The 21,351-nt window shown below is 51.6% G+C and overlaps 1 protein-coding gene across 2 annotated transcripts in view; it reads right to left on the minus strand.

The window, feature by feature from the left end:
* The window catches only part of raph1a (Ras association (RalGDS/AF-6) and pleckstrin homology domains 1a), a 28,710-nt gene that overhangs the window by 4,811 nt on the left and 2,548 nt on the right, over window positions 1-21,351 (minus strand). Inside the window, exons 2-18 of one of the 2 annotated variants that reach the window (XM_029136481.3) lie at window positions 10,247-10,381; window positions 10,057-10,165; window positions 9,767-9,900; window positions 9,465-9,683; window positions 9,216-9,368; window positions 8,966-9,145; window positions 6,890-6,964; window positions 3,556-3,633; window positions 3,060-3,134; window positions 2,832-2,916; window positions 1,690-1,811; window positions 1,556-1,621; window positions 1,312-1,455; window positions 791-901; window positions 485-583; window positions 273-393; window positions 7-137 (exon numbers count right to left, since the gene is read on the minus strand). In XM_029136481.3, coding sequence (XP_028992314.1) covers window positions 7-137; window positions 273-393; window positions 485-583; window positions 791-901; window positions 1,312-1,455; window positions 1,556-1,621; window positions 1,690-1,811; window positions 2,832-2,916; window positions 3,060-3,134; window positions 3,556-3,633; window positions 6,890-6,964; window positions 8,966-9,145; window positions 9,216-9,368; window positions 9,465-9,683; window positions 9,767-9,900; window positions 10,057-10,165; window positions 10,247-10,381 — 2,037 coding nt within the window. The remainder of the gene's footprint in view (window positions 1-6; window positions 138-272; window positions 394-484; window positions 584-790; window positions 902-1,311; window positions 1,456-1,555; window positions 1,622-1,689; window positions 1,812-2,831; window positions 2,917-3,059; window positions 3,135-3,555; window positions 3,634-6,889; window positions 6,965-8,965; window positions 9,146-9,215; window positions 9,369-9,464; window positions 9,684-9,766; window positions 9,901-10,056; window positions 10,166-10,246; window positions 10,382-21,351) is intronic. The other variant, XM_029136483.3, reaches the window with a different exon arrangement.

Consider the following 21,351-nt stretch of genomic DNA (forward strand, 5'->3'; position numbering starts at 1 on the left):
GCTCACCTCTCCCTGTGTTCCTCTCCTCCAGGCGTCGGAGAAGATGGAGCTGACGACGCTCTGGGAGCGGGTGTGGCTGGACGACGTCATCTCCGACACCCCGCTGTCCGACTGACTGGAGTGGTTGGACTGGGACTCTGGAGGGAGGGAGCACAGTGAGCTGGTTACCATCGGACAGAGCGCTGGTGCTTTGAGCGCTGGTGAGGCCAGGTCGGCACCGCCTCAGCTCCAGGAGCGCTCAGGTACAGGTAACTGTTGTAGTTCATGAGGACCTGGAAGGCTGGAGGAGCTGGATCCTGATTTGATTGAAGAAGAAGAGAGAGACGACCAATCGTAGGCTGCCTCTGTCCTCCTCATTGCTTCCTGGAAATTGATGTAGAGCTGCTTCCCGTACTGGTGGATGAACAGACACGCAACACGTCAGTAACACACACATTAGGTCCTTTATGCCTCAGATCACTTAAAACATGACTTTCAGTTTTACCTTTGCAATGCGAATGCTGTTGATCCACTGTTGCAGGCTTCTGATGTCATCGCAGCACAGGTACTTGATGTACTGGGACTTCTTCTGGATCTGAGGATGCTGTGAACAAACATTAGTCTTTACTGAACGCTTTCTCCCACGAGAGACCCAAATGTGCTGGATAAAGATTTTATGTATGTCTTCTCAAAAAGTTGAATGAACGCACAGAAGTATTATTAGTACATCAATATCTCATCTCTGCTGTCAGCTTCATGTGTCATTACTGTGTCTGACCATGTGGTGGCGCTGCAGGACTGAAGCTCATACCTTCAGCACCATGCAGAAGTCCGTGGGAGCCTTGTACTTGCTCTTGTAGTCCTGGCCGTGGTAGACGTTGACGTGATCCAACTGGAGAAAACACACCAGGTCCCTGGAAGCCTGAACACACACGCACGCAAGCACGCACACATGCACACACGCACGCACGCACGCACACGCCCGCACGCACACACGCGCGCACACACACGCGCGCTCCACACACCCAGCAGCACCACACACTCTCACACACCCCACACCACACACACCTCAGCACACGACATAACACACACATACACAACCACAGACAACATACACACACACACAGACACACACACACACACACACACACACACACACACACACACACACAGACAGACAGACAGACAGACAGACAGACAGACAGACACAGACACACAGACAGACAGACAGACAGACAGACAGACACACACACACACACACAATAAAAGCTTGATTATTATATTCTGTGATATTTACCCGAACCAGGACCTCGAGCTGCGTGTGTTCCAAACCTTGGCTTTGCCTTTGGGGACGTAGTAGATGCCGGACGCCCTCAGCAGGAAGTAGCGTTTCTTCCACGACTTCTTCCCGTCCTCCTTCAGCCATAACACTCCCTCCATCTCAGGGACCGACACGGAGCTGCTGCCGAAGCACTCCTGGAACACACACAGACTGCTCAGCCCACAGCGAGCCGCCGTCACGACCCACAGACACAGGTCAAACGGCAGAACCAGATACAGTATGTGGTGAACCGACCTCCAACAGAGCCTCCTTGTTCCTCTCAGCCATCTCACATGGTTCCTTCCGGCCCAGCAGGTAGTTCTGCAGCAGAGAGCGCCGTTATTGAGCAGCATGAAAACGCGGCTGCTGTTCGAGCCTGAGCTTCTCACCTGGGGGTTTTTGAACACAGCGTATTTCTCGACCCGTTCGGTGAACATCAGCCGGTTCTGGCTGTCTCTGGTCCAGTTCAGCAGGTTCTCCACCAGGTTTTCATGATCCTCAAAGATCCGCTCTGCACGAGATGCAAACATCGTTACCATCACTGCACTCTGAGCGCTGACACCAGCAGAACTGTGTCAGCTGTGACCTACATTCTGTTTTCCAGCAGTGTGAACTGCGTCCCTGTCATTTCCTGCAGGCTGACGGGCCCCAGGAGCCAGGAGCCAGGAAGCCAGTGTGTTGCCAAAGGGCACGGGCAGCTGGTGGCTTGTGTGTCAGATACAGACACCACTGGTTCCCTTCATTAATCAAAGGGCTAATTCAAACGTTCCTGGGGCAGATCTTGGCTTCAGCCCACATCGAGAAACACGTGGAGCAGATGTGTGTAACTGAGTAAATGTTTGGTTTTAGCCAAAGCGAATGTGGCCGAGCGAGCTTCAGTTCACCTCCTCTCTCTTTCTCTTTCATAACGATGCTCAGAGAAGCCCTGAAGATGTGGGTTAGATCATACGCCTCACTGCACCAGACCTACATAGGAACTGAGTGTGTGTGTGTGTGTGTGTGTGTGTGTGTGTGTGTGTGTGTGTGTGTGTGTGTGTGTGTGTTGACTGTTGAGTGGAGTTGAAGGCGGTACTCCAGCCGTGTGTGTGTGTGTGTGTGTATTTCTGTGGCTGAACACAGGTACAACTTGACCAGACAAGCTCTCTCACACGTGCTAATACGGTAATACACTAATACACCACATATCTGAGCTTCTCCACTAGGCCGAAACCATGCGAGCCGGGTGACGGCTGTTTGCTGATGGTTATGGTCAAAGTCAATTAGGTCTCTCAATTAATCAATCAGCTCACCAGCTGTGCAGGAAGTAAAAGGTTTGATATATTGGCCTGTAAAAAACTCAATTTAACTAAAGAAAAATAAAAGAAGAATAAATACAGAATATATATAGAAAAATACATATTTTAAGTGATTTCTCTCTCTTCAAAGCAGTGTGTGTGTGTGTGTGTGTGCGCGCGCGTGCGTGTGTGTGTGTGTGTGTGTGTGTGCATGTGTGTGTGTGCGTGCATGTGTGTGCGTGTGTGTGTCCACTCACCCATTTGCAGCTCACTGATGGTTTCCACCAGGGACCAGTCTGGGCTGTAACCACAGTGAGATTTCTCCAGCAAACTGTCCAGAACCTGGAACCATGAGACGCGAGTGTGTGATAACAGCAGTTTAGCATCAGGACTCACTGTGGACAGTTTTAGGGTCATGGCTGTTGCTACTGATAGCATTGATAGAAGTACAGCTGAGCTGTAACCTGAGTGGGGGACGTACTGACCTGTCTGACAGTCTGCCTCTCGTCCACCATCATGGTCTTCGAGCTCTCGTCTGACAAATGAACACGAATCACCAACTGTGACAAGACAAGCAGACGGTGTTCAATATTATACACTTTACTATAGATGCTCACAAACAGCCAACGTCCACAGGGAAACAGTGAGCTGCAGTTCCTGAATTCACTGCAGAGGCAGGACTTTATCATTAGTTTGATGTAAATGGTGGTCGTACTAGGACTTTATGGAGATACGCCTGAACGCAGCACGGATGCTGCATCCAGGCAGGTGCTGCAGTGGATCCAGTGCAGTAAATCCAGGTTGTTAATCCAGACTGTGGCATTGGGACTTAACTTGCGGTGGTCATTATGATGAGTGCTGCGTGACCCCAGCTGCTATTGACCAGAGCTTCCGTCAGTAACACTGACCTGACCCAGAAAGCGCTCCCACCGCACGGACACGTGCACTCAGAGCCACGGGCTGAATGTGTGTGACACTTGCCTTCTTCACCTGCGCCTCCTTGATTTTCTCCAGGGCCACGCGGATGCCCTCCGCCTTCACCTTGGCAGCCTGCTCCTCCTGCACACACGTCACAGACCACAGCAAAGATCAGGGGCTGCCGCCGCACACGCTGCTGCAGCCGGACACGCGTTCCTCCGCTCACCTGACTTTTCCAACAGGAATTCATGTTTGTCTATTTAACAACTGACGCCTCCGTGTCTGCTTCGCATCAGATGACACTGAATCTGGACTCAAACTGTTCTCATCAGCCGCGTTCCGGGTCTTTGCAGCTGGCAGAGCGCCAGTAATCCTGTTGAATTAGGCTTCTCCCAGAGCTAATAGTTTAAAGACAGCAGCACCAAAACAAAGAGGAGCCTATTCCTCCTGAAGCACAAGCTCGAGGTCAGTCCCAAAAACACGGCGGAGCAGCGGCCACACACCCAAAAGAGTAAACACTCGCTAGACGCGTGTGTCTGACAGAGCAGGACCCGCGTCCCCTCCTCCTCATCGTCATCATCCTCATCGCTGTATTAATGTGACTGCAACGCAACAGGAATGGATTAGTGCTCAGACGCTGCACGTCGGAGAATAGTTATGAAGGATTATCCAAATTACCCCCGCTCAAACTCACACACACACACACACACACACACACACAGACACGCACACACACACAGACAGACACACACACGCACGCACGCCTTCCCAGTGCAGCAAAACACGGCGACAGCGAGTGTAGGTCCAGTGTGTTGTCCTCAGTGACTTCCTCCCATGAGGCGGCGCAGATGTAAGAGCAACCAATACCACAGGTAGAGAAACAACCGCCGTCCTGTCACATCCTGCGCGTCCGCGGTGGGTGAAACGGAGGGAATGGAAGGAGGCGAGGGAGGAGCGGAGCCACATGTGATGGGGGAGGGGCCGGCTCACATGCACAGGCACTGAGCTCTGTCTGTGAAGCGCCTCCTCTCAGCCTCCACTCGTCCCCGTCCTCTCTAATCCGGTCTGTTTTCCTCCTCGCTCCTTCGCTCGTCGTCCCTCTTTGTCCTGCGTCTCATCGGTTTTAGGGGCGACGACAACAATCACATCACATTTAGTGTGTGAACGCCTCAGGAGCCAGTTTACACACACACACACACACACACACACACACACACACACACACACACACACACACACACACACACACACACACACACACACACACACACACACACACACACACACACACACACAACACAGTGTGAGCTCATTAACAGCTTCATATGTGCTGGTTCAACAGCAGTTTGACAGTCGTATTTCATCATCTGGCGTTTAGTTCAAAATAAGTAACACATCAAAGGACGTTTTAGATCCATGAACTCCGCTTCAAGCCGACTATTACATTCAGAGGTTTGTCACCTATTTTCAGGGTTGCTCTCCTTTTCATTTTTATTATCAGCATATATGTTCTGATGCTGTGGCTCCAGCCGTTCATCGTTTGCCTTCTTCTTCTGTCATTTCTGTCTGTAAACATTTTCTTTCCATCTCATAGATATTCAGCTGACCTACATTACACTAAAATTAGCCTCTGCCCAGGAAAACTACAGCTGCCTTTGATGTGGTAGGAATCATGTCCCATCTGAGGCTGCAAGCACACACACACACACACACACACACACACACACACACACACACACACACACACACACACACACACACACACACACACGCCACCACACCCCCACACACACACACACACACACACTCACACACACACGCACACGCACACTCAAACACACACGCACACACACACACTCACACGCACACGCACACTCACACGCAGACACACACACACACACACTAATCTAGGTCCACAAATTTAAACCAAATGTTTGTTGAGATGCAACTCAAAGCTTCAGCCTCCGAATCCGAGCAAGAAGGAAAACAGACCAGCAGTGAAAGCTGGATTTCAAATCCAGCAGCAGCTGCTCTGAGGTAAATTGATCTTAAAATTAAAACATTAATCTGGTGACATTCACTTAAGTTTGAACCACTGGCTCAGACTGCTTAGCGCTGGCACTTAGCCACCACTACAAACCCCTGCTAACGGAGCATCCGTGGGTGAAGGCCGGACCCTACATCACACTAGGATCTACTTGCTCCAACGCTCCATTTGGCCGCCAGAAGCTCCTTTTATCTGAAACATGCTGATGAAATGACGAGCGTCTTAAAGCAGATTAATGTGTCACTGTGCACGTGTGTGTGTGTGTGTGTATAAAGCGAACGATGCTACAGGGAATCACCGTCTCTGCACCAAAGGAGATTATCTCTGTGGATGGGGCACATTCCTCCAACATCCAATCAAACCGCCTCATCTGCTCCATTGTCCAATCAAGTCATGACATCGTGGATCCAATAGAATAAAGCCTCATTACTTCCCCACACAGATAAAGGAAACTTTACCCTCAGCCATTAAGAAGCCTACAGCCTGAGCTTAACGCTGGCATGGAGGGTAAGGGACGTTCACTTGTTCTCCAGTGCTTTCACATGTACATCAGCATCATGATCCCAATGAACAACAACAATTAACACAGTGCTCGGTCCAATTATCGGCATCGATCGGCACCAGCTCCGTGGCGGCAGCTGGCCGAGCTCCAAACGCACAGAAGCAAAGGCTGCACTGAGCTCCTCTGGACGCGTTCAGGTCCGTCAGCGGTTTCAGCTGGTGGAAGCAGACACGGAAGCGTCGCCGTCTCACTTACCTGCTGTCATTGAGGCCTCACGGCGTCACCACACAGTGTCGACACTCTGTTTAATGATCGGGTGAGTTCACAGCACCGTTCAAGCGGATGCTGCTGCTTTTTGACTCCTGTGTGGTGTCATCCGTTAAGACACATAGTAACAATAACACACGGACCATATTTGTACATCACGCTGCATCACACATGCATCCAGGTGCAGGTCACTTCCACTCACAGCATCTCACATTCTTCAATGACACAAACCTTCATGCTTCACAGGAAAAAAAGGCTCAAACAGCTACACAGGTGAACACGCAAAGGCCGATATTCACAAAGCCTCACAGAAGCAATGAAACGCTGCTGTCGCTGCAGCGAGTCCTCACATGCTTTAGGTTTAACTTTTACACCAGCAGGCAGCAGAGTCTCTGTAAAGCTTTGGGAAGGAACATCGGCCATAACACACCATTAAAGGTAGGAAGTAAAGAACAGGCAGACAGAACAGAGTTAACATGCACAGTAGTTAAACCCTGATTCCTGAAGCTGTATCTGTTAGTAAAGACAGGCTGGTTCATGCATTCTGTAGAGAGGTGAAGGAGAGAGAGAGAGAGCATCACCTTGGTCAGCAGGTGAGTAGGCTTCCCTGCTATGTTTCTCAGAATCAGAGAGGTTTCCCTGTCCAGATAGGAGTGCTTGGAGGAGACAGACACAGACACAGTCCTGGTGCGTTAATCTGGTGATCGACTGATTGGATGTGGCAGTTTAGCAGAAAGCTGTGTGGTGAGGCAGAGCTCAGCCGCAGAGAAACATCAGCATCACTGAATAAACAGGCACAACCTGTGGAGGGAGACAGGTCATCAGCTTAACAGTGGCGACAGACAATGGAGACGCTGCAGTCGGCACATGTTCTGACCCAAACCTCATCCCACCTGGTCCAATCAGGCACCGTGGCCTCAGCGCCAACGTGCATGTAGTTTGTTTTCTGTTCAAAGGCAAACGTATGCAGCCTCTTCAGCTGCAGGGCTCAGTAACAGTAAATAGGACACACGCAGGAGTTCAGCTGCAGGACGCCGGACACGTATTTATTAATTATTTAACCAGCTGAATCGTTTACTAGTCTGATATCTACGGAGCGACGCTGGTAAATCTGTGGATCTGTGAGCTTTATATGCTTTTATCCTGCACAGGTGCATCATCCTGAGCTGACTGGGGTTAGTGAAGAGTATCTGAATATCCACCCCCCCGATGTCGCCATGAATGAAATGTGGGTTCGCCGTATGAAAAGCTCCACGCCCGGACTCGGTTCTGTGTAATCTCCTGAGTCGGCTTCAGTCTCTAGAAACCATTTGATAGAAAGCATTAGGTCTCTCATCATAACCTCAGATTAAAAATAACATTTAGGTCAAACACACACACACACACACACACACACACACACACACACGATTACAGTCAGATCTGCCAAGATCTAACTAACCACTGTGTGTGTGTGTGTGTGTGTGTGTGTGTGTGTGTGTGTGTGTGTGTGTGTGTGTGTGTGTGTGTGTTGATCCCTTCGAGGACGCGGACAGAGCTGCTGTTTGTTTATTGGAACATTTCTGTTTGGTTCTGCCCTGTAGAAAACCTCCAGTGCTCTATGTGAGATAGCAGCTTGTTTGTCATTTATCCCAACATCTTCATCATCTTCATCATCACCATCATCATCATCTCCCTCAGGCCCCACTTAAAGCCAGGACATGGCCTTTAAAACGAGTTTGGAAAGTCCAACTGAGTCCTGTAACAGGGCAACGAGGCCTAAAAATGATTCTTACTGCCCTTAATTGACATTTCAGAGCGAGTGCATGAAAGCGGCCCAGTTTCTACCGAGCTGGACTCGTGGGAGCAGCTCTGGGCCAAAGCTCTCTGGTTCCTCTGGTTGCCTTGTCTGTCTCTCGCTCTCTTTTTGTTCTCATTCGCTCTCTGCCTTTCATCATGGTCACTCTCGATGTTGGCCCTCATCATCGTCACACTGTCCTTCCTCCTTCATTATGTAAAGTCAGCTGCTGACTCATAGCGGCCTTATCTCATTATTCTAATTTTATTCTGTCTTTCCATTGTTGGCCTGGTGGATTAGCTGTGAACTGGAGCAGTCACCCAGTTTCCCATTGACTGAACAGGGTTTGTGTTCTCTGGGCTGGTTTGGAGGTTCCAGCCGGGTCAGAACAAGCCTCTGCACTTCACTGTGATCCTGTTTGCAATTCACAGATGTGAAATGTTCCCATCACTACGAGGCTGATTTAGGACTGTGAGCAGGCGTTTGTTCCATTGTATTCTGGGATAGAAATGAAAACGCTGAGCGACTCTGATTCTAAAAGAAGCGAAGACGCTGCCTGAAGCAACAGACACTGTGTGGAACCAGCGTGAGGAGCCAGAGCCAAGCATCACAAACCACTGCCACCGTGAAAACTAAAACTGAACCACGAGAAGCCTCAAACACGCGAGTTTGAAAACAACTCTGAAAACTCTGACTGAGCAGGAGGTAGTTTCATTTGAATGTTCCCTCTTCGTAGCAGGTAAAAGATGAAGGTGTAAATGTACGGTGGAGTGGGAAACGGCATAAACCTTTTGTTGCATCATAACTAAATCTTAGCCATCGAGTCCGTGAGCCTCGCGTTGCTAAAGGCGACAGGAGAGCGCGACGCACGCGTTTGTACCTCGCTGTTGTGTGGACCGGGCCTGGCTCCGTCCGCCGAGGGCGCAGCTGAACTCGGCAGACTGTCCGACTCACTGGAGCGGAGGACGCTGTCCAGGGAGTCCATGGAGGACGCCGAGTTGACCGACACCCCGGACGCGGAGCTGACGGAGAAGCGCGAGGAGTGGACGACTGAACGGGCCTGAAAGAGACGAGAGCGCCTGAGACGGAGCCCAACGGGAGGACGGGGCGGGTTTACGGGCCGGTTCTACCTCCTGTTCGCTGACTGTGCCAACAGAACCCGTGCGGCGGTGGTGGCGCTGAGAGGGTCCGGGCCGTCGCACGGAGGCTGAGCTGCAGGTGGAGGCAGAGCTGAGGGAGTGGGAGGAGGTCTGACGGGCGGTTTCATCCATGCTGAGAGACGCCTGATGGGTCAAACAGAGAGAGAGAGAGAGAGAGAGAGAGAGGTCAGAGGTCATCAACACTGACGGTACACACAGTATGAAAGTCATATCACACACCTTCTCCAGCTGGGCTGTGATGTCATCCAGACTGAAGTTGGAGGCCAGTGCTGGTCTCCCATGATGCCCGGTGGGGGCTCGGATGCTTCCTGCTGGCGAAGCTCTGGCGCTGCTGCTGCTGCTGCTCGCTCCACTGCTGCCTCCACCGCCGCTCACGCTGTTGCTGCTCCCTGCTGGCTGCTGCCTGCTACTGCGCCCGGCGGGAGGCTTCTGACGCACCTGCAGGTGGGAGCAAACAGACACATGCAGTAGAGCATGGACGCCAACCAGACTGCATCCTTCAGACTCGCTGCTGGCTGAACCTTGGTGTCGGTCAGGCCCAGCCGAGCCATGCCGCCGCCGGGTTTGCTGTTGACGGTGCTGAGCTCCTGCTCGATGGAGCTGAGGTCGGCCATGAGAGCGTCCAGGTCCACGTTCTCCCCCTGATTCAGGGCCTCTGCAGACAGACAGACAGACAGACAGACAGACAGACAGACAGACAGACAGACAGACAGACAGACAGACAGACAGACAGACAGACAGACAGACAGACAGACGTCTCAGAATGATCAAACCACAGGGGATGTAGAGTGTGGTCATGTTCCAGTCTCACCGTTGATGTTGTAGATGGAGAACCTGTAGGAGAAGTTGGCCATGTTGGTCTCCTGTCTGAGGGGAGCCTTCTGCTCAGGGGGATGCTCCGGACGACCATCGTCCAGACTCTGGATAATCAAAGAGGAAGAAAAAGTGCAGTTTGGAATCTGAACTCTTTCCTCGTGCACTGCCAATAACTATTAGTTTACCTGTGTGAGCTTGTCCAGCTCTCCCAGCCAGGCTCCAAACATCTTATCCAGGTCCTGGTCCTCCTTATCACTGTCCTCCTCCTCCTCCTCCTCCCCCTCCCTCACCTCCACCTCCTCATCTGACAGCTGATCCATCTGAGGAGAGAAGAGCAAAGTGAGGACACGCTGAACTCCCAGAGTGGTCTCTGAGCGCCTCCTAGTGGCCAAGAGCCTGAACTGCACAGACAGACGTTATGTCAAATGAACAGCAGGAGGCGCTGCAGCTGTGGACGCATCAGGAGGAAGTGACAGCCTGGAACCCTGGGACTGAATATTCCTGAAACCCACTGACCACATGTTTGGGAAATCAACATAAAAATGCTTCTTGAAACTTTCTAAAGCCTCCTGGCACTTGGACAAAGACATGTTTAACAGATGAGATTGTAAATGTAAGATAATAAAAGCCTGTGTGTGACAGAGCCCATCTGGTGCAAACTATAAAAACAAACGGACAGAAAGGCTGAACACGAGAATGAACCATTGAAAAGACACAGTCCAGCTGTAGCTAATGAGACAAACACACTGAACTGCTTTAGAGCAGAATGAGGTGACGCAGCGCTTCCGACGGCTCACAACTAGTTTTTATTAGTGCTTTGGAGAAAACAGGGACAGAGACACGGACGAACTGCTTCTTATAGTTTATTTTATTGCTCTGCAGGCTCTGATCACGGCTGGATGGATCCGTTTGACTTGTGGAGTGGAGCTGTACTTGTCTCATTAGACGTTTAATGACCTCTGACCTTTCCTCAAACAGTCAGCAGGTTTTTTTCTTTTCAGCCAAATTAAAAGCGGACATCAAACTCACCAACCACCTGAGCTGAAACCACCCACACTGAATCGACTGTGCATCTGGAGCAGGTCAAACACTCACCATCAGAGCTTTACAGCATATTTTAGCTTCACTGGCCTTGAAACAAGACCTAAAACTAATGTCTTGACTTTAACAGGGCCAAAAGGTTAATCTGGCTTCCCAGATAGTGGACTTTGCGTTTAGAATGATAGGAGTCAGAGTGTTCTGTTCCTCAGCCTAAAAATAATCATTACAATATCATTATGATTCATAGCAAAACAGTATAAGAAGCATGGAAAAAGAAATATCAGGGAAAGGTTGAGCGAGATTAAGACGTGTGTGCGTGTTTATGTGACCACGCTGGGAACAAGTCAACACGCTTCTGTGGGAGTGCTGCTGTGATTAATGACACCAATAACCATCCTCTGGTCACACACACACACACACACACACACACACACACACACACACACACACACACACACACACACACACACACACACACACACACACACACACACACACACACACACACACACACACACACACACACACACAAAGTTATGAAAATATACAGCGGCTTAAGATGGAACGCAGATCAGAGACACAGCAGCTGCTCAACGGCTGACAACCAGAAGCAAAACACAAAGGGTTTATCATTAGAGCCAGGAGCCGGCGGATCAACTCAGCATCTATAAATAAAGTCATGAACGGAGGTGACTTATTGTTAATATAGAAAATCCAGACCACAGTTTGTCTTCACCTGAAACCTGCGTCTGAGGCCGCTCACGGTGATCAGTGATCCATAATGCAGCTCTACACACATCTCCACCCAGGTGACCCCAGAACGGCTCAGTGCTTTTCCTGGGGAGCCAGTTTGTGGCCCCTCACAGTCCCTCCGTTAGCCAACACACAAGATTAGAGAGCACAACGTCACACAGGAACCCATTACAAACACACACACGCACACACCATGCAACGGTGCTACAATTAGATCCCTGTGGCTGGCGAGGTCTGTCATTAGGCAGGAGGACCGTGTGAGTGTGTGTGTGTGTGTGTGTGTGTGTGTGTGTGTGTGTGTGTGGTTTCGTTACTGTGGGGGACTGAAGGAGCCTTGTGAAAACTCTCACAGCTGCGCTCTCGTACAACAATCTGCCGTTTCCACGCAGGCGAGCGTTTGATGCCGGCCACCGAACCAACCACCGCCTGCAGATGCAGCGAGAGGATTCTCCTCACGTTGGGTCTGAAGGCAGCAGCGATGGAGCTGCTTCTGCTGCCAACGTCTTCCTCTTCGTACACTCTCGGCTTTGGCTCCACGGTCGGGTGCAGGTGCACTGGGTCCGTATGGAGTCAGATGAGGTTGGGTTAGTGATCGTCTGCAGGCCCCATCCTGACGTATGAATGGAGGTAAAAATAACTTCATGTCACTCTGGTAGCGGCGCAGCTGCAGATATTTGATACTGAAGGAGAGACTGAAGCTGAAGCACCAGAAAGATCTGGTTAAACATCAGTGTGTCACACTCTGCTGTGTCAAACAGAGAGCAGCCTGCAAGTCACAGCGATGGGCTGCAGGACCCTGAGTGAGTGTGTGTGTGTGTCTAAAGTAAACAGTAATTACTTCGCTGCTGCAGCCACAATCCTCCTGTCTGTCAGACTGAAACCATGCAATCACGCTTCCTTCCTTCAGTCCTCCTACTTCTCCTCATCACTTTTCTTTCTCTTATCTCCTCTTGTTGACTTTCAATCCTCCCAGTCGACTCCCATTCTAACCATTCTCTGTACTTCACATTTTACACATGTAATGTAATTTATCACTGCAGCTCACAGATGTTTAATGAGGCCCGGTGTCATTTAAACAGGTTTTACAAACTCAGACCTTTGACCCCACGCAAGGAGCCAAATGGAGGAGACGAGGAAGGAGCCGACGCAAAGATGGAGACCAGCGGAGAAGACGTGAAACCAGTGGACGGGAGCAGCAGGAGAGGGAGCAGCTGAGGAACGTCCACCGTCCCCTGTCCCACCAGCATCTGCCCGCTGCCCTTGAGCAACGCGCTGCGGCTGCAGCTCCCAGCGTTCCCACAGCGCAGCACGGAGCCTCCACTGGTCGACCGCCACAGCACGACAACAGCAGACGAGGCTTCAAAGCGCCACGGAGTGCGTCCCGTTCCCACGGCGCTATATCAGAACATCACACACTTATTTATAGGCCTGGTTGCTGAAGCAAAGCCATGAATCAGACCCAGAGCAAAACGAAGATCAGGGCGAAGCTGAAATGTGTCTCACAAAGAAACGGAGGGAAATGCATTTTACACTTATTCCTCTGACTTTTGGGTTAAAGCGTCTGATATATAATAAATGTGATACAAGTCCTGACTGACTACACAGAGCGAGAACTGTGAGTGTGTGTGTGTTTGTGTGACAATTTGAGTGTGTGTGTGTGCGTGTGTGAGTGAGCATTCGTGTGTGCGTGTGAGTGAGCATTCGTGTGTGCGTGTGCGAGTGTGTGTGTGAGTGTGTGTGAGTGTGTGTGTGTGTGTGTGAGCATTCGTGTGAGCATGTGAGTGTGGGTATGTGAGCGTGGGAGTGTGTGTGTGTGAGTGTGTGTGTGAGCATTCGTGTGAGCGTGTGCGTGTGTGTGTGAGCATTTGTGTGTGTGTGAGCATTCGTGTGTGCATGTTAGTGTGCGTGTGTGTGTGTGTGTGTGTGTGAGTGTGTGTGTGTGAGCATTCGTGTGAGCATGTGAGTGTGAGTGTGTGTGTGTGTGTGTGTGTGTGAGCATGTGTGCGCCAGCGTCTCCTCAGGCCGAGCATCCACCGTGAGGCTGCAGCTCTGCCAAGCCCCAGCTTCTCTGGCCCGGCTCCTTTCCAGCAGGTGCGATTTGGCCCAAAAAGACGAGTTAATGCTCTAATCGTTCACACGCCAGGTTCAAAACGCTGCGCCTCGAGAGAAACGATCCAACGCGAGGGCAACAAACCTTTAAACAGCACTAAAGACTCACGACTCAAAGCGAGCACAGCGTTACGCAACAAACGGAGGAGAAGAGTTACTGGTACAAGTGTGAATACAGAGAAGGTTAATGTGTGTATTAATGTGTTGTTCTCATCTTCACAACATGTGTGAGTTTGCATCACACAGGAAGAAGCAGAGAGAGAGCAGTGGAAGCAACGGACGAGCGAACAATGATCTCACTTCCCCCGAGACGTGCAGGACGGATGACATCATTTCCTGGTTCCCCTGCCTCATACGGACATCTGCCTCCGTCTCAGGGAGGTTAATGCAGCTCAACACGCTGCTGTTTGTAGATCTGATCACATTAGGCTTTGTTTATTGCTGTGAGCGATGTATATGTATGGTCCCAGCTGATCCCAGGAGAGCTCAGCTGATGCAGTGTTACAAGATACAGAGAGAGAGAGAGAGAGAGAGAGAGAGAGACACACACACACACACACACACACACACACACACACACACACACACACACACACACACACACACACACACACACGCACACACACACGCGCACGCACGCACGCACGCACGCGCACGCGCACACACACACGCGCACGCACGCACACCACACACCACACACACACACACACACACACACACACACACACACACACACACACACACACACACACACACACACACACACACACACACACACACACACACACACACACACACACACCTATTTGTGCTCCAGAAACAAAGAGGAGGCAGCAGGAAGTTGATTCCATTGAGCAGGAACACAAATATGGCCTTTAGTGAGTGGAGGTGGACGCTGCTCCGCTCTGTGCAGCATCTTCTCCTGAGTCCAGCCGATGTCTCCAGGAGCAGATTTGGTGAACTTTCATGTGAAGCGTGAGAGATTTATCATCATCTGTTTAATTTAACTCCGGTGTCCAAATCCATATTGCTCCCTATAATAACCAGACGCAGCCACTCCCTCCACCCACAACCACAGCGCTGCTCATATACACACATCATCTGACAACACTCAGCCTTCAGGCTTCAGTAGCTACACACGTCCGAGCTAAAAAGCCCAATCCTTGCACCATCATCGTCCCGTTCCACTACTTGCACCAAACCTCAGCCCTCTTATGTAAAACGACATGACTTATGTTCCAACCCAGATTTATGGGCCCGGCGCTGAGAGCTGGTGAAGCGATGTCTGACGGAGGCCCGTTCTCTGCAGGGCAGCGAGGTCCAAACGCAGGTTTATTCTGGAAACCACCAGTCAGTGCAGGTTTCATTTTTACTACTCATTTCATATTTAGACACTGAAACCCAAGAAATGAACTAAGGTATGTTGGAAAGAATATATGTAAACCTCCACTTTGGGCACAGAGGGCTCATAAAAAACTCAACTAAATGCTTTTAATTCATGGAACAAACAGCACAGAGTCAGACTGAGTTACGCTGAGCCTTTAGGTTTGGGAGTAGTGGTAAATTACCATCACAACCAGCACGACGAAATGAACTGGCCGTTTTTAGGATTTGTCCTCACTTGGTCAAACATGAATCAAAGTTTCCCACAGGTAACGTTTGACCTTTGGCCTGTTAGCGCAGCAGTTAGCCGTTAGCTTAGCTCCGTTACGCGTCCCAGCATAGCAGTAGTCACCCACAGCTGACACCACATGTAGTGTCAGCAGGTGGCACTAGTGTGTGAATCTGTCACGCTGAGCCGCTGGATGCATCCTAAAAATAACAGGCCACAAATTTCAAACACACTGGGAAAGAGAGACACAGCGTGTCCACATCCAGGTCTCGTTCCACAGCCAAGTCTGCGTCTCTTCCCGTTGACCCCGTTTCTGTCGCTGCTCCTCAAACGGGACGGAATCGCTGACATTTCACCAGAGTCATCGTCACATCTGTCAGGCAGCGAGCGCACGTGGAAGACACACACACACACACACACACACACACACACACACACACACACACACACACACACACACACACACACACACACACACACACACACACACACACACACACACACACACACACACACACACACACACACTCTGATCCCTGCTTGCATGAGCTCAGCTCTCATATGATCCGTGGCTGATGGCTGAAAAACAAGAGGCCGTTGTTGGACTCCAGGCACAGGTTGGAGCTCAGAGCTGCGTCGGAACCAGGACGCTGAACGTGCATCGTACAGTGGGTTCACCCTGAGCTCCCCGCTCCACCTGCCTGCAGGCATCCAGCAGGTGACGAGGACTCACAGCGGCCACGGGATCAGCTGAATCAGATCCACAGACAGTTTGCAAACACCATCACAAGGCAGCGAGCCCATGTGACGTGTGGACTCAGGGTGGGGGGGCTCTTTGATGTGGCCCGGTCCAATCGGCCTGCTGTGGCTGTGACTCACTGCGCTTCACTTCCAGTTCATTCCAGGAATCTACATTACAAATCACAAAGAGTGATGTGTCATTGAAAATAGTTCCTCAGCCACAGTTTCACAACGGATGGCTTCACTTTGGGACGGATTGGCCAATGACACGGTTTCAACACAGGTCATGGTGGAGCTGAATGTCGGCTTGTTTGTTCTATGAAAACTATTAATGTGTGGCTGCCTCCTAACAGAGATCCTCAGTAGAGTCACCATAAAACACGCCTGTCGTGTCAGAGCCGCGTCAAACATGTGTTCTGGCCGTCGGCCCCGATTCAGACACGTTTCAGCTGAAGACGGAATCATCAGAGCCGTTTGGAAAGTGAAGACGTGTTGGAACCAGCGGAGGAGGTTTGTTGAGGCACGTGGAGCCGGAGACGCTCATGACCCGAGGGAACAGTTTAACCAAAGTATTTACCACACGTGCGCTTAATGATAATTCATATTATTTATCTTTAATAAAATGCGTTTTACTGGTTGAAAACCACTCTAAAACCCAAACATTACTTTGTTTTCTCGTTTTTCTCTTCTTGGATCTGCAGCAGCACCTCTGTCACAGAATCAAAGCCCCGTTTGTGTCGTTATGTGGGACAGAATCTCTCCAGCGCCGAGGTCCTGCTGGCGGCACCAGCCCGTTTGCTGGGTCGTTGTGATGCTAAAGCTCTGGCTCCGGTTCCTGGCAGATCCAGGGCCGCGGCGCCAAACAAGCCGCATTAAAGGGCCTCAGCGATCACTTCAGCCAAACCAGAAGCTCTGAGGCCCCGCGCTCAAAGCAATGGCGTTACCTCCCTCATGCTGAGACGCGGCCTCGCTGGAGCTTCTAATCCCACGACGGCCGTTTCCACATCTAATGATCAGAATCACTGTCGAACGGAGACGCTTCATTGGAACAATAAAGACGCTAACAGGATCCTCTGTCAACAGACGTTCACTTAAGCCGCCTCTCAGACATGCAATCACCGCTGTTAATCTGAGGCGTTTCAATGTGCCGGGTCCTGTCTGACTGAGCACCTTGGCTTCCTTCCATGAACGCTGCAGAGCCTTCGCTCCAGGTCCGACTCAGCGTCCGATCATCTGTTGGTGGTGGAGAACCTGAGCCGGCGGCCGCGTTCAGACACGCCGTCCCTGTTCGTGATCAGCAAAAACAAGCTCCTCTCCGTGATTTCAATGGGCCGATGGTGAATTTGGCGGTTTGGGTCGGTGCCAGCACAGAACCACAGCAGCGCATCATGAGAACGCGAGGGTTTGAATCCCGGTGTCACAGCCACAGATGAAACAGCTGGAACCATGACAACATCACAGTCGCAGGATCTTCTCAGCGACTATTAAAAACCGCTGATCTGTGTTCTGGCTTCTAATGGGCTTTTTAAACACTCCGCCTCCAGCTGTGCTCCTCAGATCACGTTTCCTTGTCTCACCGATACACAAGAGACTCTTGTTTTAACTCAAGCCCACAGACCTGATGCCCCAACTGCAGCGGCAGACGGTTTAGTCTACGGCAGCTCAAGGCTTCGAGCCGAGAGACGAGTTGACATTTAAATGGGGTTTCTCCTCCTCCGTGGCAACAAAACACCTCTTATCACCAATGAACCACGCACGCACGCATCCGGGCCGCACGCACACACGCACGCATTCGGGCCGCACGCACACACGCACGCATTCGGGCCGCACGCACGCACGCACGCACGCACGCACACACGCACGCATTCGGGCCGCACGCACGCACGCACGCATCCGGGCCGCACGCACGCACGCACGCACGCACGCACGCATTCCCCCACAATGCCCCTGGATCGAACGCACAGCCTGCTTTTATATTTAACGGGCACAAGCTGGAAGCACTGGAGGCCACAGAGCCATAAATCTAGCAGATACAATAGAACCGGGTCTGTTCTGCTGGCAGCGCAGTGAGCAGCTGTAAAACAAAAGTAAAAAAAAGATGATGGGTGAGCTGCCAACCTGGCAACCACAGAGCTCTGTTTACAACCCGACATGTTGGGATCCGTACAACCTTAAAACATTATCTCACAAGGAAGTGGATGGGCGTTCACGCTGAACCGGCGTCCTTTTACACAGAAAGCATCTAAAGTGATGATCGGTACCGGCTGCAGCCAGTCAGAACCGCTGGGGCCGGGGCAGAGACCCCCTGCTGGCTCAGACGCTGCAGCAGAACCCAGGTGAGCCCTTACGCAGCACGTCCAGGGGGCGGCTGCTGATTGCGAAAGCCTCACTCAGCCTCGCAACACTGTCTGGTTTCACAATGACCCAGACGGCTGCGAACCCACTCCAACCTCCAGAACCAGCGCTTTCCTCAGAAGCGCACACAGGCGGCGCTGGAGCCAGAATCACAGCGCTCCGTTTAACGGCTGTGTGTCCGACCAACTGGAACCATCACTCCTTGGATTCTGCCATGATCGGGTCTCTTGTCAGTGGCCGATTGACGGCCGTCGTCAGTCTGGGCCGAGCGAATCAGCGCCTCCAGAACTCCGCCAACATTAACCGCCCGACCCACGCAGTCCAGACCCGCCGTCACACACGGTGGGGAGGAAGCATTCTCCTTTAACACACGGGTGACACCCAGAGTCCGCTTCACGGGACCCAAACAGTCAGACTTTCCACTGCAGCCCGGGTTCTGCCAGAAACAACATCTGCAGCGGGAACCAACGCAGATCCTAGCACCGAGTAAAAGTGCTCTGCGGCCGCATCCACTTCAGAACCATTATAACAGAGAGGCAGCGAGCCTCCTACTGTAAAACCTGCTCAGACACACACACACACACACACACACACACACACACACACACACACACACACACACACACACACACACACACACACACACACGCTCTACAGCTAATCACATAATGACAGAGCGAGTCTGACTCAGCTCAAAACCATCGGTTCCAACAAGTTCTGTAGTTGCCCCAACTTCAGCCCCATGCGGCACCATGTGCATTTATCCAACACATTAATCCAATTGAATGCATCAATGAGAGGACGTGCGAGTGAACAGCTGGTCGTTCAGATGGTGAACGGATCAGAGGCTGGAGATGATAAAACACCTCCGTTGTTCTAGTCATGAAGATCTGCTCCGAACCCCAAACTCAGTGGGGAGAAACATTACTCTGTGTGTCCAAACAAACCACGCGGTCAGTGAACGCAACCACAGGAAGCAGGAGGTACAGTCCAGGGCCGAACGGGGTGGAGGAGGAGGAGGAGCTCCACGCTTCCATGCTGAAAGACACCTACACCGTGACTGCTCCTTCACTTTCCATCCCCACATTTTTCCAAAGCCGCCGGTGGTTGTGAGTTGGCATCCTCCCAGTCAAACCACTCTGTCCAGCAGCTTGTGTCTGCGTGACCCGGCGGTCCAGCGCGTCCTCCTCCTGCTCACATACTTTCCGCCTCGGCTGCAGAGCTGTCTGCACATGGGAGGTGAGCTGCGGTTCCGTGTGGATCCGTTCACGCGTCTGAGCCAGAAACAGTAGCTGTTCCAGGCGCAGTCTGAGCCACAGCATCAGCTCACACACGCTTCAACGGCCCGACGGCCGGCCCGGCTCAGTAACTGCCAGCGTTCCATGGGTTTCAGCCCTGAGCTCCGCTCCACCTGGTCTGGAGTGGAGCTGGTTCCGTCCTGCATCGTGTCTGTGGCAGAACCTGAGGCCCAGTGGGTGAGAACCCGTCTGCAGCTGTGAGTCCACGTGTGGAGCGGTAACTGATGGACGGGCCTGCTTTTCATCGCCCACAACCCACATGACAACAAGCCTTGACTTGGCAGCGAGGTGTTCACGCACGGTTTCTACCTGTGCGTGTGTCTCACTCTGTGCTGCTGGTTTTTGGTTGGTTTGAATGTGAATCTGTGACTCTGTCATGGAAAAGCCCTAAAAGCGGTGTGTTTTCAGCACAGCCGAAGCAGAAGTCCTGATTCCCAGCTGCGCAGCCTGCTCCTGCATCTCCACCACGGCCGAGGGACACAAAGAGCACAGGAGAGAGAGCGAGAGCCAGAGCGGCTTGGCTCCAGCGACGCAGCGCACAAGAAAAATGCGAGAGGGAAAAATAAAAGCATAAAAAAACAGAAAAGAAGAAGAAATGAGATTAAATTTTCCAGGAGCGAGCAACACGGCGAACGCAGTCGGAACGACTCCACATCTGTGTGGAATTAGGGAGAGACACAGACGGAGACGTGATGCTGTTGGATGAAAACGGTCTCTGAACTCGCGTGTTCTCTGCAGCTTCAGATAAAGTTACACCGGGTCCTGGCAGAGACTTCCTGCCACGACAGAGCGCCAGCGTTTCCCTCTCAGCCGCGACAAAACAAATCATCACAGGAAGAAGCAAGAAACAAGTGTTCCTCTCATCTTTAACAAATGCAGCTAAGATGATAAAACGAGACAAATACACAGCTTCCGGAGCCCCACAGCTCCTTGCTCTCCAGAATGACCTTCACACCAACATCAGCTCTCCAAATAGCACGTGTGACCTCTGACCCCTGGTTTACCTGCTGCACAACCGCAGCACCACGCAGAATCCTCACGCTCATTCATGACACATGGAGTCAGTTTGCTGTTCTGCTGATCCACGGGGTTTCGTTTGCTCATCACCGGGAGAAGCGGACGTTGCCTCATCTGGATCCTCCATTAACGCTGCGTGTGCGACACCGTTCGCTGCGTCAGCAGGAAAACACGTGTCGTGACCGCCATGTTTCGGCCTTGTGTTTTGTTTACTTCGAATCAAACAACTCCAGAGCCTCTTTCAGGGACGCGGCCTGTTTCCATCATGTGAGCACAAACATCGTCCTTTCGTCCACGAGGGGACGGAGCTGCTGTCTCTACAGGAAGCAGCCTGAGGGACGCGACGCTGCAGCCTGAGTGCAAC

This window comes from Betta splendens, chromosome 21, assembly GCF_900634795.4.
Source record: "Betta splendens chromosome 21, fBetSpl5.4, whole genome shotgun sequence".
Classification (NCBI taxonomy): domain Eukaryota; kingdom Metazoa; phylum Chordata; class Actinopteri; order Anabantiformes; family Osphronemidae; genus Betta; species Betta splendens.